The sequence below is a fragment of the Cottoperca gobio genome, chromosome 23 (genome assembly GCF_900634415.1).
Source record: "Cottoperca gobio chromosome 23, fCotGob3.1, whole genome shotgun sequence".
Classification (NCBI taxonomy): domain Eukaryota; kingdom Metazoa; phylum Chordata; class Actinopteri; order Perciformes; family Bovichtidae; genus Cottoperca; species Cottoperca gobio.
In genome coordinates this window covers 1,157,501-1,173,217 of record NC_041377.1, presented here as the reverse complement: position 1 = coordinate 1,173,217, position 15,717 = coordinate 1,157,501, and the positions used below count along the sequence as shown (strand labels likewise).

At 42.8% G+C, this 15,717-nt stretch overlaps 1 protein-coding gene across 1 annotated transcript in view; it reads left to right on the top strand.

Moving 5' to 3' along the window:
• The first annotated feature begins 418 nt into the window (after positions 1 to 418).
• creb3l2 (cAMP responsive element binding protein 3-like 2) overlaps positions 419 to 15,717 on the top strand; it is a 21,851-nt gene continuing 6,552 nt past the window's right edge. The window contains 8 exon segments of the mRNA XM_029462412.1: positions 419 to 820; positions 13,671 to 13,917; positions 14,126 to 14,291; positions 14,293 to 14,344; positions 14,447 to 14,525; positions 14,948 to 15,150; positions 15,267 to 15,413; positions 15,518 to 15,576. Coding sequence (XP_029318272.1) covers positions 446 to 820; positions 13,671 to 13,917; positions 14,126 to 14,291; positions 14,293 to 14,344; positions 14,447 to 14,525; positions 14,948 to 15,150; positions 15,267 to 15,413; positions 15,518 to 15,576 — 1,328 coding nt within the window. The 5' untranslated portion in view covers positions 419 to 445.

The window sequence follows — 15,717 nt, the reverse complement described above, 5'->3', positions numbered from 1 at the left end:
TATCAAGATATTTAGGAGCTGTTCTGGAGCTTTTGTTCATATCACATGGTCTTTCTCTGCACTTACTGAGCACTCGTCGTAAATTAAGTTGTAATTCTTTATAATTGTCACGCTCTTGAGGACTTTATTTTGAAATTCAGGACCGGAAACTGCTTTGTTAATGTAGATATTTGACTTTCCTGTCACAAACAGCTGGAACAGATGAGTCACTTCACATTTTATAACCCACATTTAAACTCCAATGGATTATATTGCATGTATATTAACGGGAATACTCGCTCTTATTGATTTTCTTGGATTTTATGAATTAATTTCCGATTTTATTCCTCATTTCTCAGTTTGTCTGTGACTCCGCCCACACATTCCTGTGTGTCTGGGCTGAGAGGAGGAGGAGGAAGAGGAGGAGGAGGAGGCTGCAGAAAGCTGTGTGGACGCTGAAGCACAGATGATAAACAACAACACTTCAATCTGCAGCTCCCCGACACAACGCGCACTAATCCCTGACGTGCACACCACCTGGACGTGTTTCTGGTTCCTTTATTTATTTTGTTTTTTACAAGTTTGTTGGGAACTTTTTTTTTCAATCCGGAGTTGGACATTTGGAGTTTTCGAGTCCCGACTTCTTTGCAACAAACCCCCCGCTTTTTCTACCGCAAAAACAACAACAAATCCCCCCCCCCCCTCCCAGAAAAGCAGAAAGAGAGTGTGTGTGGAGGGAAACATGGAGATCCTGGATAGTAGTGAGCCGTTTCTACACTGGGACAGGAACCTCAGCGAGCTGTCCGAGGCCGGGGAGATCGACTGTGTGCTTTACACCAATGTGAGTTATGTGTGTGTGTGTGTGTGTGTGTGTGTGTGTGTGTGTGTGTGTGTGTGTGTGTGTGGAAATAATCCCCTTAATTTTAGGTGCGTGTGTATGTGTGTGTGTGTGTGTGTGTGTGTGTGTGTGTGTGTGTGCGTGTGTTGCCCGGCTCTCCATTCACAATTTGAGCCTTGAGGTCCAGGATGCAACTTTAGTTTGTTTCTCAGCTTCTTTCTTTTTTTTACTTCCTCTTTCTTTTCCTTTAAAATGCCTTTTTAGCAAGATGGTGACAAAGTATTTTAAAATAATGTAATGCAAACATTAGATATGAGAGGGAAGACCCACCTGAGCTCAGTTCAGTACAGGACTATAACTGACTGTAGTCTAGGGCTGCAACTAAATCCTCTTATAATCAGTAAAAGGTGGGAAGAAAAGTGGACCATTTCCATAAAAACTCTCAAAGACCAAGGGGATGTCTACAAATTGTTTGTTTTGTTTCACCAAAATGTGCCAACCAAATATATTCCGTTTAATTCATTTAAAAGAGAGGAAAGTAGCACAAACTTGAGAGAGTTGAGAGTTTTAGGCACTCATAGACTCAATCCCAGCAAATGTGCACAAGACCTCGTCCTGATCATTTCCTGATCATTTTCTGATAAAGATCAGGATGTCCCAGAGAAGGTCCGCCACACAGGACGGAGGACGATGTGATCCGGGGTTACAGAGTTACTAATAAAGGGACCATTCCACTTTTTGTTTTGTCTCCTCAGTAACACTGCTTCTTTTATGGCTTCACTTATGTAATTTGAAGTGTGCGTTTCAGCCATATGTCTCTCTATGGGCCGTGAGGAGACTGTGTGAGACGGAGAGAGTGAGACTCTGTGTGTGTGTGTGTGTGTGTGTGTGTGTGTGTGTGTGTGTGTGTGTGTGTGTGTGTGTGTGTGTGTAGACGATGGGAGGGAGCATTTGGGTTTACAGGGGAAAAGATCCAGCTGGCTTGCAGGATGGGAATCAGACACCACAGAGGCCTACTGAGCCCTGAGACAATACACACACACACACACACACACACACACACACACACACACACACACACACACACACACACACACACACACTCCTAGGTAAACCTGCAGACAGGTAAAGACTTGTGCTGTTAAAGCTTTTGAGAGTTCAAGCTGTGAACGTCCTTTTAAACATCCTGAGGCTACAATTCCTGTCGAAAAGCAGCGAAATAGATTCAGACGCAGTGAGCTGCTTCTGTCGTCTGGAACAGGATTTTATTCGGGGTATTAAAGGGGGAAGATCTCTGGAAGTTTTTGGAGATTGGCCTGCTGGTGAACATTGTATTAAGGGATGAGAACAAAGAGAACTCATCCGCAGGGCTCCAGAAGAGAACAACCTAAACAAGGTTAAAGAGCAGCTGCTGATTGTTAGTGGTGGAGAGCACATTTACAAGTCCTGTACTTAAGTACAATTTTGACATACTTGTACTTTACTTGAGCTTTATACTTTATACTTTATACTTTATACTTTATACTTTATACTTTATACTTTATACTTTAACCCCAGAGGAAAGTACTGCATTACATTCATATTATTTACGATGTGATGCTGCACTTTACTGCTGATCCACCAGTAGTACCAACACGTATGTACATTAAATGCTCTTCACACTTTGAAAGCTGGTGCATTATGGGAAATGCAGTTTATTTGCTTGAGATCTTCTCATCGTAAGGAACATAAAACCTCACAGAGGCCAGGTTGTGCTAAGCAGCAGGACTAAGATGCTCTTGTTAGCGAGGGGAATATTCTATATATAGTAAAGCATGAATAGTATGTGTGTGAGTGAGTGTGTGAGGGCGGGGGGGTGCATGAAGACTGCAGTGTTTGAAACAGACTGGGGTCTTTGTTGGGCCTCACTCTCACTTTCTCTCTGCGGTGGTTTGTTGACTTGAGATTCCTCACAACAATGTAAAGTCTCTCCGTCTGTAGCGTGTGTGGGATCCGAACGTCTGCTTCTCTCATCGCCAGACGTCCCTCCCGTCTCCCTCTCTACAAAACTTAAATCCCAATCAAGTTCCTCAGGTTATTATATAAGAACGCAGACTCGGTGCGAAGGTGGGGCCTTTCATCTCCATTCTTCTACAAGCGGAACAAACGTTTTTGACGTCAAGACTTTGATGGTGTAACCCTGTACGATGCATCTGCACATTAGGAAGAGGATCGTTGCACAGCAGTGAGAGAACTGTCCCGTCGCCAAATGTCTGAATTTGTGTTTAGGGAACTTGGATCCTCGTTCAGGAAATAGATGGAGACCGCAAGAGCGTGCCTTTTTAAACTTAAATGCTATTTTAATGCACACGCTTGGTGCTCAGCACATGGCGTACTCGTGAAGAGAAGAAGACGCATGCACAGGACAGGAGTGTGTTTGCACATGTCCAGCCATGCGTCTGCTGCTACACAGCACACCTGCAGATAAAGACTCACCTGTGTCTTTAAAGCTAACTCCAGCTGTGATGCAGCTATTAATATACCCAACAGCTCCACGACTGTCAAGTTTTACTTTCTGCTCCACTACATCTCAGAAGCAAATACTTTACTCCACTACTTTGTCTGACAGCTTTAGTTACTTGTCACTTTGTCAGCTTATATGATGATCTTATAGAATATGATGCATGAACACATCTACTGTGTAATAACAGACTTTGCATTTTTAATGCAGGACTTTTACTTGTCGTGGAGTATTTTCACAGTGTGGTATTCGTACTTTTACTCCAAGTAAAGGTTCTGAATACACACTTTATTCAGCGAGAGCAAACACTCAGGGAGTCGAAGGTAAACATCTTGATCCATGTGCTCACAGTGTACAGCCTGTTCTCCGTCGGGGCAGGGCATCCTGCTCGCCGGTGGCCTCGCTCTTTCTCTCTGAATGTGTCTGTTGTGTCAGTGTGTAGGCAGAGACATTTAGTACACACACACACACACACACACACACACACACCCAGCAGCCATAGTTTATACAGAGATAATGAATAAATGATTGATTTAATGAAGTAATACGATCACAACTCGTCACATTTTATTGCCAATCAAAGGTCAAGTGTCTCTGGATCAGTGTTGCTCACGTTCCAGCAGTGGATTCAGATCTTTTACTTATCAGTAAAATGTGAACGTTGCATTTTAATTGTGCTCATTTTTAACTCCTTTATATCCTGGTAGTTTAATAAAAATACAAACAGATTAAAAACAGCTTTGCATTTTGCAGCTGATCCACGAGGCGTTTTAAAGACTTTATTAAGCTGCAGAAGGAGGAGAATCTTCTCAACTCGTAAAGAAACACTTCATCCTTCAGTTCATCACAAACACATCGGGAGATACATCATCTGAAAAGCAACTAAAGCTGTCTGACAAATGGAGTAAAACATATAAAGTTGCATAAAGTGGAAATACAAGTACCTTCACTATGTACTTGAATAAATATACACATTCCAGTTTGCGTTCCAGTTTTGAATATTACTACCAGAGTGACCTCTTTATCTATAGTACAACTCTGAAGACACACCTGTTTATGATAATGAGGCACACATTGTTTTTACTGCAGGTGTGGTGCTGGATCTTCAGGTTGGTTGACTGTGTGAGACACACGACAGCAAACAGTATTAAATTATGTCTAGTCATATTGTTCTGCTGCTGAATTAAAACATAATTGAATTATTGTTCTTCATTAAGTTTGTTTGTTTGCGAGTCTTACTCTGAAAGTCCTGTGATTGGCTCCCAGTGGACCATATCATCATTACATTTATATTTATTTATTTAGCTTACAATAAAGGCATTCAACAATGGAAGTACAACCACAGTTATTTTATCTCTATGTAACAACATTAACGTTAGACAATAAATACGAGATGTTTGATAAGCAGCTGATTTGGTTAGTTGACAAGTTGCCATAGAAGTAGATCTCTAAGCGGTTAGCTAAAATAGCTACGGTGCTATTTTCTGTTTAAAACCCCGTTAACTCATGGAATTACATAATAATAATAACACAATGGTCTTCTTGGATGATGGATAATGTTATATATGTTAATACAAGATGTACACAGAGCACAACCTCTTTGTGTTAGCCTAAACAAGCTAGGAAAAAGCCACAAGTAGTAGCATTAGCTACCAGGCTAATAGCTACAAGTAGTAGCATTAGCTAGCAAGCTAACAGGTGTAAATGGGGTTTTAGAGGCACGTGTTTAGAGTTATTTATGTAATATTTGAGTTTATTTGCTCGCACTGCCACTTAAGTTGCTTTGCCAGAGTAAGAATAGGCACAATTATGAGAATAAATAGCCTTTAACATACTTTAACGTTAGACGTGCCATTAAATAGTGACGTTTCTTTGCTAAAAGGCTAATCTGGTCCGTCCAGAGTTGCCTATTTTATATGATTTATATACTTTTCTTTAAATACTCAAATTATTGCTTGAATAAATATGGTTTAAATAGTAAAACTACACAAAATGAACTCTAATGTGACGGTTTGAAAAGATTTTACCGACGTGTTTTGGTGTGTGTGGGTCTAAAGGCTTCATCTTTGGTTCTTCCACCCATAACATATTAAACATGTGTCTCTGATGCTGTCTGGAACTCTGAGCTGCAGAAAGTGACAGACACATGGCGTGCACATGGAAGGACACGTTCTTCAAATCTGATGCAACTTTTCCTCTCACTTTGAAAGTGGACTCAAGTTTTGCTGCAGGCAGGCAGGCGGCCATCTGAGAGTAAAAGCGAAGCTAGTAATCAGTGTGTGAGGGATCATTATGGAAAATCCGCAGGAGCCTTCGTTCTCGGAGGCAAAGCTAAATTTACCCTCTCTGTCTGTCTCTCTCTCTTGATTCTGCATTTCCCCGTCACCCATCTGCCCGCTCTGGTTTAGCTTTAGGCACCATAAAAGGTTTTAAATGAATGTGTATGGGCTTGTGTGTGCGGTTAGCTGGGTGTGGGCTTAATATCCCTGTGAGTGAGTAGATGTACACCCAGTTCTAAAATCAGCCTCGGAGCAGTTTTGTATAGTTGCAGCTTTGGAATAGAGCAATTTTTAAAGATAGCGAGGCCGAATGTTGAGCTGTAATTTATAGTTTTGGGGCGATAAATAGAAACATCCATGGCTTTAAGATTGCAGAATCAGTTTCTTTCTGCATGAGCTTCAGTGTTGGAAGCATCAAAGTGTTGAAAGCCTGTAAACTGCTCATTAAACAGTGAGGTGTATGAGCTGCGAGACCCGCTCAGCTTTCATCTTTTTCTTTATGGATGTTGCAGCTCATATGCTGACTCAAAGTGTACAGTCAAGACCAGTTTAAGACAGAAACATCTCCATCTGCTGTCTAGTTAACCTTTCACCCCTCCTCCTCCTCCTCCTCCTCCTCCTCCTCTTCCTCCTCCAGGGTGAGTCGAGACGAGTCGGCTCGTGTCCAGAATGCCAGAAACTTCTCCATTGCTCCCATTTCTCAGTCTCCTTGTTTGTCTGTTTGTCTTCCTGTCTCTTCTTACCTCTTCCTCTACCTCTTCCTTTTTATTTAACTCTTAAAGTCTTGATGTTCTCAGTTAGGTTAGGAGAATATTGTAGTTAATTACTTTACACCTCAATGACTCATGACTGCGGATCAATCGCTGGCGTTGGATATAACCGCCTAACATCACTGTCGTCGTGCTTTGCTCTGGGTTTGACCTCGATAAGAAGGGAAAGCTATGTGATGGAGAAAGATATGAGAATAGACGATGAGATCTGATGTCTGGGTGACTTTTATCGGACGCAGACGGTAAACGCACAAACATATTACTTATTATCCATCATATCATATGTCTCTGCATTCCATCACAACTTTTCTCTTGCATGAACCTCTTCAAACCAATTCGTGTGTGTGTGTGTGTGTGTGTGTGTGTGTGTGTGTGTGTGTGTGTGTGTGTGTGTGTGTGTGTGTGTGTGTGACTTGACATTCAAGCATGCCTTGGCAAGCATCCGCCTCAAAGAGCTACGCTTTAAGGGAGGAATTAAGATCAGAGGCGCGCCCATACAAGTTCCCCAGAGTGTTTGCACTTTTCCAGGGGTTAAAACGATCTCTATGGGGTACTCAGCAAGACGGCATGGACCCAGTTTTTACCCAGAATGCTGCAGGAGGTGGAGGCAGGAGTCCGTCAGTGAAAATAAAAACTTTACGGATCTTGACAACAAATGTTTTGGGGGATAATCTCGCCGCAAACAACCAGATAAACACAATGAAAATGCAAGAATGCTTTGGTGTGATTTCACAGACACGTGTTGAGCTCAAGTGATTTAAAGTGGAGAGAGTTGAAGTGAAGGAAAACTGTGAGAGGTGAGGGAGTTCAGTATACCAGCTGGAGAGAGAGAGAGAGAGAGAGAGAGAGAGAGAGAGAGAGAGAGAGAGAGAGAGAGAGAGAGAGAGAGAGAGAGAGAGAGAGAGAGAGAGAGGAGAGCAGCGAGGAGAGAGAGAGAGGAGAGAGAGAGAGAGAGAGAGAGAATATATATATATATATAAAACCTTATTGTAAAACTAACGGCACAATATCAGCCGAAAATCCAGACATTTTCAAACCACCCCTGGTGAAGTCATTGAGGAACATCTGGAGGGTCAGTGTGTGAGAAGAGTGGGGGTTGTACTCTGGGACCGGTCAGTATGACAGAGCAAGACTGGAAAGTGTGTGTGTGTTTTGGGGTTAGGATTTTCTTTAGGAATGGTGGGGGGGACTTTACAAGATGGCAGACCTACAGGAGGAGAAAATGAGACACTTTTTCCATTCGTCACCGTCTCTGTTTGAGACCTTCTGCATTAGTAATTCTCACACACACACGCACACGCGCACACGCACACACACATGCACTCTGATATCAGCAGAGCGTCCACCAGATAAACACTGACTCATAGATTTGACTCCACAGCTCTTTGTCTTATTGTAACACGCTTCCTGTCGTGGCTCTGCATCTCTGACTTCTTTTAATCAAGCGTGAAAACATTAATGAGACTGAAGAGCGGGCGAGAGGGCCGGGGTGTTAAACAGGAAATGGACGAGTAGCTGGTTTGTCATGGATCTGCTGTGATTTCTGTCACATTCAGACGTTGTGTGTTTATGTATTCCTGTGTGGGGGAGAGTAAACACAGCCCTGCTGGAAGTCCCGCCTCCTTTTATCCTCTCACATCCTGTTGTTTACATCCATTAACCATCACTCCACCCCCGTCACAACTCTGCTTAGAGTCAAATGTATCAATAAATCACGGCTGATGTTGTTATTTTTGTACATTTAGGAGCTTAAAATGTACTATTTGAATGCTGTTTTGTTTTGTTTTGCATGCATAAACTTTTAATCAAAGTCAGAATCTGGTTTTCACGTACAAGGATTTTGCATAACATAAACATAATAAGAGAAAATAAAATAAAAAGCATAAGAATCAAGAAACATAAATATAGAAGACAATTACAATAAATATGTTTAAAATAAAAATATGAAAACATACTGTAAAGGTAGGAAATATATATGAATTAAAATATAAAATTACAATAAAAAATTAAAAACAAAATATATAAAAATATAATTTATAAAATCATTAAAACAATAAAATTATGAATAAAAAACTAGAAATTGAATAGTGCAAATCATTATTCTCACTATATTAGAAAGAAACAGATTTATTGATGAATATTCTAAACATGTCAGAATTTCCTTGCTTATTTATTTGCTAGTTTTCTTCTTTTATGTTTCTTCCTGGTGAACTCACGGCGCCCTTTATTAGAAGTTACGTTAAGAGTTACGGCAAATCAAGCGCTCTGGATCGATGTCTATAATCTGAGTCGGGAGTGTGTGTGTGTGTGTGTTGTACTTTCATCCTCATGAGCTTGAGTCTCACTTGTAATGAGCACATTTCTGTGAAGCGAGGTCACTTCTTCAGACATTACGCAGCGGATGATGTCAATAAGACAGATGTGTGTTTGTGAGACCTACAGCTCCAGAATGTAAGCTTTGTGTTGGAGATGATGGTGTGACACATAAAGGTGCTCTAACACAGTCCAGACATGAAGCCTTGGTGCTCGCCTGCCGATAAAACAGCAGATAGCAGAATCCCTCCAAGGCCTGTGATTTGTCTTCTTATGCTGACACAAACAATATCAATGCCACAGCCTGAAGTCTCAGTGCTGTTACAACAACTGATAAGAGCGGCAGAGTGATATATAGTCCTGTTTACTACCAGGGTTATCTAACGCAAACACATAATTGTTTTAGGGCTGTGACTCACCAAGTCGATATCGGCCGTCGGTGAGCGCCTGTCAGCGGAGACTGTCGGCAAAATAAATCTCAGAATCAGTGCACGAGAAGGGAAAGTGTTAGAAAGAGTTATTTATTTAATTTATATGAAAGTCGACTTATAAAAGAGCAACGAAAAGTTTCTTTCTTCCACGTTTTATTTTGTTTGTGATGCTAGTAAGAGCATGCTACACTGACATGCTAATGCTAGCTTTCAGCTAACTGAGCCTGCACCTAACAAAGTACACGGACTGAGGACCGCTTTCTGATTTGGGTAACATGATGTCTTTCACCCTCGGGACATACCTTTACAGCGGGGGGGGGGGGGGGGGGAACCTTTTTCTTATCATGGGCCATTTATTTTTACAACATCCTTCGAGGGCCGTATTAATTATTCAACTCATAACTTCCGCTCGTGTTGTGTTCAAGGACCCTGACCTTGGCCAGGAAAAACGCCCGATTTATTCTATTGCTGTCTAGTTTTTAGTTCTAGTGGATTGTTTTGCGTGCGTATATGAATTACGTCGAGGGCCGGATCAAATGGTTTCGCGGGCCGTATATGGCCCGGAGGCCGGAGGTTCCCCCCCCCTGCTTTACAGCCTCTTGTGGGCAAGTCGACGATGCATTTTGACACTGAAATAAAAGACAAAATCTTGCATTTCAAAATGTATTTTTAACGCTGTCGGCCTGTTTGAAGTACAAATATTGGTTTTAGCTGTGTATACTGCTCCAACATTAGTTTCCTGCCTTGAAGTTATTGACAACATTGTGAAATGAAGCTCTGCCGCTCTGCAGATACACTTTCTACACATGTACTTCAGCTCAGTGTTAAAACAGCTTGCACACATTGTTAGCATTCCAGCAGATACTTGCTGCACGGCGGCTTACAGCTGCAGGAGTGCAACCACCGCAACTGAGGTTCAAATATGCAAATGTTGTGCTCGTCTTTACCTTGAAGTGTTTTGAGGGCCGGGCTGGATTCTTTTTTTAAAACAGCCGGGAAACTGAGGTTAAGGAAGTATGAATAACATTTCCTCTTCAGGGCCAAAACACCATCGAGCTAAGTTATTGTTCCTCCATAGAAACACTCGATACTGCAACAAAACTGAAACTGAAATGTGTTTTTTATTTGAGTAACAAGGCTTGCTTCTCTTTCTCGGCTTGTTTCCACTTCCTTGTTGTCTGCGCCGTGTTATGCAACTTCTCAGTGCTGTGGATCTTTTATATCAAGCCTGAAGGTGACGCTTGGATTCTTGCACTTTACAGACATTTAAACTTTAAAAGTACTTGGAAACGAAGTTTAAAGAAAGTGTGAACATGTGTACAAAGTTGGAGGCAATGCTGAAAAGAAACTAAATAAATAAAAAGTGTTACAACAACAATAGAAGTGACACAGATCTTAGACTTCCTGTTATCTCTTCAGACTTTAATCTGGTTACGACGGGACACGTGTTGCTAATGTTTGATAGTGGAGCGTCTGGTGCACGTCTTCAGTCTTTTTTAGTAGTTGTTTGTGGAGTTGTATCATCAGCAAAAGTACACACAGATGAGTCCAAGGTGCGCACACACTAATACACACACTCGGGGGAGACGACCCTTTGGCCTGTGTGGGTTTGTGTGTGGGTTTGTGTGTGGGTTTGTGTGTGGGTTTGTGTGTGGGTTTGTGTGTGTATGTGTCAGAGCTTTTCTCTCTTTCACATCTGGCTTTTGCTCTTCAGGGGAGGAAGGTGTTGCGTTATCAAACTTTCTTCTTCCTCCTCCATCCTTTAAGTTTAAACCTGGAGGAGTTACAGACCTGAGAGGACATCCCTCGTCTTCTCCCACTGAACTGCTAACTAGTGACCAGCTGTCCATGCTTTTGTGTCCTGGAGGGGGTCAGACATGTTGTCCAATAGAGAGGACAGCTTGTCCGTCTCCCACCACCTCCACAGTGTCCAGCGGGCTCCCCAGGACAGAGCTGTCCTTCACACACAGCTCTGCCTTTTCTGACCCAGTTTGTCGTCTTCCCTTCGTCAGTTTCTCTGTAATTTGATTAAGATCAAACATATTACAAAGTTTCACAACGGATTGTCCTTCTGAGAATGACGCACAATCACTCTGCGTTTCCTCTTCCGTCTACAGACTTCAATGTGGCTTCAATCTGCACTTTCAGCAATGTTCTCTGCGCCGTTATTCAGAAAACAAACATGAGAATAGCCTCTTTGTTATCACCTCTGCTCCTTCAGAGTAGTTCCAGATTCTTGCCCTAGTTCCAGTTTAAACTCCCAGTTTCCCCATTGAGGCTTCAGGTTCAGACTCCCAGCTGGAGAGTGTCGAGTTACAGTCAACCTCAAATAACACCTCTGTGTTGGGCTGCAAAGACAAAGAGGGGTCTGTTGTGTGTGTGTGATGCCTTACACCGACCAGCAGCCCGGTCTACTGCCCTGCATCGCATTATCTTCTGCCAACCACAACCACACACTCCCACTGCACAAATGACAGGGTATGCAACATCCTCACTATAAGCGTCTTCGGTTGTGCAGGGTCAGACCGCTCCCATTTTCTTTTCTTAAACAAGATGAGGCTTTATTCCTTTCTGTGTCAAAGTCTGACACTGTGACGCTGCAACTTAAGCCCTGTTGTAGCCTGTATTTGTTTTGTTTTGGCAAATTAGCACCATTAAAAGTGTGCCGAATTAGCTGTTAGCAGCTCCTGTTAGCAAAGCACCCACGGGTGTACGGACAACTGTTACTGGATTATTTTGATGCTGAAGAAACCCTGAAAACGTGATGTTTCTCAGGCAGGTTCTGCAGTCAGAGTCGTCTTTCTAAGGATTTCCAAACAGATTTATGGATGTTTTTTGAGATGGACTCTGAAAATAAATATGATTTATCTTTACGCAAATTGGAACAGTTGGGCGTTAAGTTTTTTAAGTAATTTAATTACCTCCATGAGTTGTGGCTGCGACTTCTGAGGCTGATGTCAAAGGTCATATAAACAACACAACATGGCGTCGTTTATTTTAAAGATGGGTTCTGTGTGTAATTACTCCTCCTTTAAAAACTACACCCTCTTTGTCTTTCACATCGTGATGTTTACAGCTAACTTAAATGCTTCAATTCATATATTCTATACGTTTCTATCATTGTGTGGTGAATACAACTAATACAAGACACCACAAATACATACAGACCAGACTCTGATACCACAGATACGAGTTATAATAAGCATTTATACCACTTGTCATGAAACAGAATCAACAAATAAGTAGTAAACATGCCATCGTAAACAATAAAAGGTCAGATAATAAGAAAATAAATGTGTTATAATAAAGGTTCGAGAGTTAAAATGACCCTGAAATAGAACTTTGCAGTAAAGTTGGGCGTGAAAAGAGTTCGAATCGTGGTTAGAAGATGGAAATGGATCCATTCAGGTAGATAAATGTGTAAATATTTGTCTTCCTCTTTAAGTAGATCCACAATATGCTCACACACACACACACACACACACACACACACACACACACACACACACACACACACACACACACACACACACACGGAACCTTATATGGCAGCATCTGGTGGCAGGAGTGTGCTGTGTGTTTATGGAGTTAAGAGGTCATCTCTGTGTGTGTGTGTGTGTGTGTGTGTGTGTGTGTGTGTGTGTGTGTGTGTGTGTGTGTGTGTGTGTAATAGAAGCCACATGTTTTGGCGTACGGTCGTTCACCCTGCTCCTGTTTCCTCCATCTTCATTTCACTCTCGCTTCATCTGAACGTCCCGACATCTTTCCTTTTTCTCTGTTACACTGAAAGTGTGTCTTTTTATAGTTATATTCTTTTAAACTCCTTTATGTAAAGCATAAAGTATAAATGTGTTGTATAAAAAGAGTTCCCTTCCTCTTCTTTTCTCAGTCAACAGATGTGAATGTCACGATTTCATGTGTTTTCAATCTAAATAGTTTACTCTCTTTTCATTGGCTGAGCGCTGACCTGCTAGTATCTGATTGGACACTTTAAGCATATTCTGCCCGCCAACGTAACATCAGAAACATTTGCAGTGAGTTCGAGTGACGACTTTTTATGTGAACATCACACTACATACATCACTGACTATATTTAGAGGCTCCTCCCAGTTTCATGCGTGCACATGTTCACACAGGAGACATGTTGTCAACACCTCACCTGCAGGGCTTTCTGTTCGTTAAAGGTCGTCACAACACCTGAACACGGCGGACAAAACATCTGAACGCCGTGTTGAGAGACGACAGGAAAGATCGAGAGCAGGAATGTGGTGAAGGAGCGCGGCGAGGGGCAGGGAGGAGGAGGACGCTTGTCTTCTTCGTGTGTTTTCTAAATGTGTCACCACACTGAGAGTCGCACACACAGAAAGAGAAGCAGGGAAAGACCATTTTAAAGATTTTAATTGGCTGCGTTAGTGTTCCCCGGGGGGGGGGGGGGCAGAGGAGCCATGAAACATGTAGCGATCTGTAATTACAGGAGGTTGTCACACGTATAATTATCTGTGTCTTCGTCTCTCTGATGTGTTCCTTTCCTTCCTTTCCTTTTCTTCCTCCTTTGTGCAGCACTTCTCCGAGCTCCTCGACGACCTTTCCCAGGATGCTTTGCTGGGCCAGCTGCTCAGCGACCCCTTCCTGTCCGGGGTGAGAGGCGGAGGAGTGGAAGCCATGGAGGGGGAGGACGGGAGTGACCTGTCCCCGTCTTCCCCCCTCCCCCCGCACATCACGGCCGAGCACAGCTACTCGCTCTGCGGGGACAGCCGACCTCAGTCGCCTCTGTCCCACCTGACCGGAGAGCAAGGCAGCGACGCAGGTGAGACTCAGGTTATCATCCTACAAAATAAAAGCCTCATTCAGCACACTCTGCTGCTGCTGCTGCAGTTCATCTGCTAAATATATATTTATGTGAGACGTTAATGAGTCTTTTTATTTATTTATAAAGTAGAAATAGATCGAAACAGTTTGAAGTCTACAAACATGTGAAGCGCAGAAACACCAACATGTTTCCTGTTGTGCCGCAGAGTCTGATGGAGACTCAGCTGATTGGCCCATGGAGCAGGAGGACACCATGGACAGCCTCCTGTGTGAGACTCCCTCCCTCCTCCCCACCCTCTCCCTCTCTCTGGCCTCCAGCGAGGGGCGCCAGGCATCCGAGGGCCCCGCTGTGGCCCCTGCTGTTATCACCACCCCCCCCGACTCAGACTAAAGTCAGCAGCCACAACCAGGGCAAAGGCTTCAAGGTGAGAGAACAGGGAAGAAGAAGATGATGATGATGATGATGATGATGATGATGATGATGATGATGATGATGCACAGTTTGTAACCTTGTCTTCTGCGTGCAGATAAAAGAGGAGAACATCGTCCCCCAGATCAAACTGGAGCCTCATGAAGTGGACCAGTTCCTCAATCTGTCTCCCAAAGGTCAGAATTGACTCTTTCTTCTTCTTCTGGTCAGTTTTCTGATGTTATACGGCCCCCTGCTGGACACTTGTTGTTACTTCATAATGCCTCAGCAGTGACAGAAGAAGGTTTAATATGTAACTTATCTATGTCTATAAATAACTAGACCTGTTATATATATTTAGTGGAGTTGTGTACTTACATTATCCTGTTTTCAAACCCAGAGAAAACCTTTAATCAAGGTAAGGGTGCGTTCCATTTACTCGCCTGTATTTGATAATTTGGCAAAAGTTAGCAGAAATTAAGCTTTTTTTAAATCAAGATTTCCCTAAAAAGAAACGCACTCATATTGTCCTTTACTCATTAATTCATATTTCATCCTTAAATACTTTAAAAATAAGTTTCCATCTTTAAAACAGTTCCTCCTAACCTTCATGTTTCAGGTCTGGAGGTGCTGCAGATGCCTCCCACTCCTCCCAGTTCCCACGGCAGTGACTCTGAGGGCAGCCAGAGCCCCGTCCACGCCCCGCCCGGCCTCTCCTGCCCCACCTCCCCCACCAGCCCTCCTCCATCCCAGGCCAGCCTGAAGGTGTCGCCCCGTGCTCCTTCCTCCCTCTCCAACTCCCCTCTGCTCACAGCTGCTCATGTAAGTGACTGATATCCTTCATCACGCACAACGTCTCACATGTTACATATAAACATCCAGATATGTGCTCGTGGGGAAGAGTAGTCACATTTTAAAAGTAGTTTTTGTTTGTGTAGAAGCTGCAGGGGTCGGGCCCGTTGATGCTGACGGAGGAGGAGCGTCGGACGCTGGTGGCCGAAGGTTACCCGGTCCCCACGAAGCTGCCGCTCACCAAAGCCGAGGAGAAGGCGCTGAAGAAGATCCGCAGGAAGATTAAAAATAAGGTACATATTGATAAATCGGAATATCCACATCCATATTATTTATTAGGAATCCAGTTGGGTTGTTAGTGACAGAAACTTCTAAATGTTTTCCTTTTGTGTTTTAGATTTCAGCTCAGGAGAGTCGCAGGAAGAAGAAAGAGTACATGGACGCTCTGGAGAAGAAGTAAGTCCTCCTCCTCTTCTTCATTCTGTCCTGTAAAAGCAAGAGAAACTTTATGTGGCTTGAAAACAGAAACTACACATTTAGTAGGAAACAAATGAAATATAAAATACACATATGGTCATGTTAGGATAAATATAAATG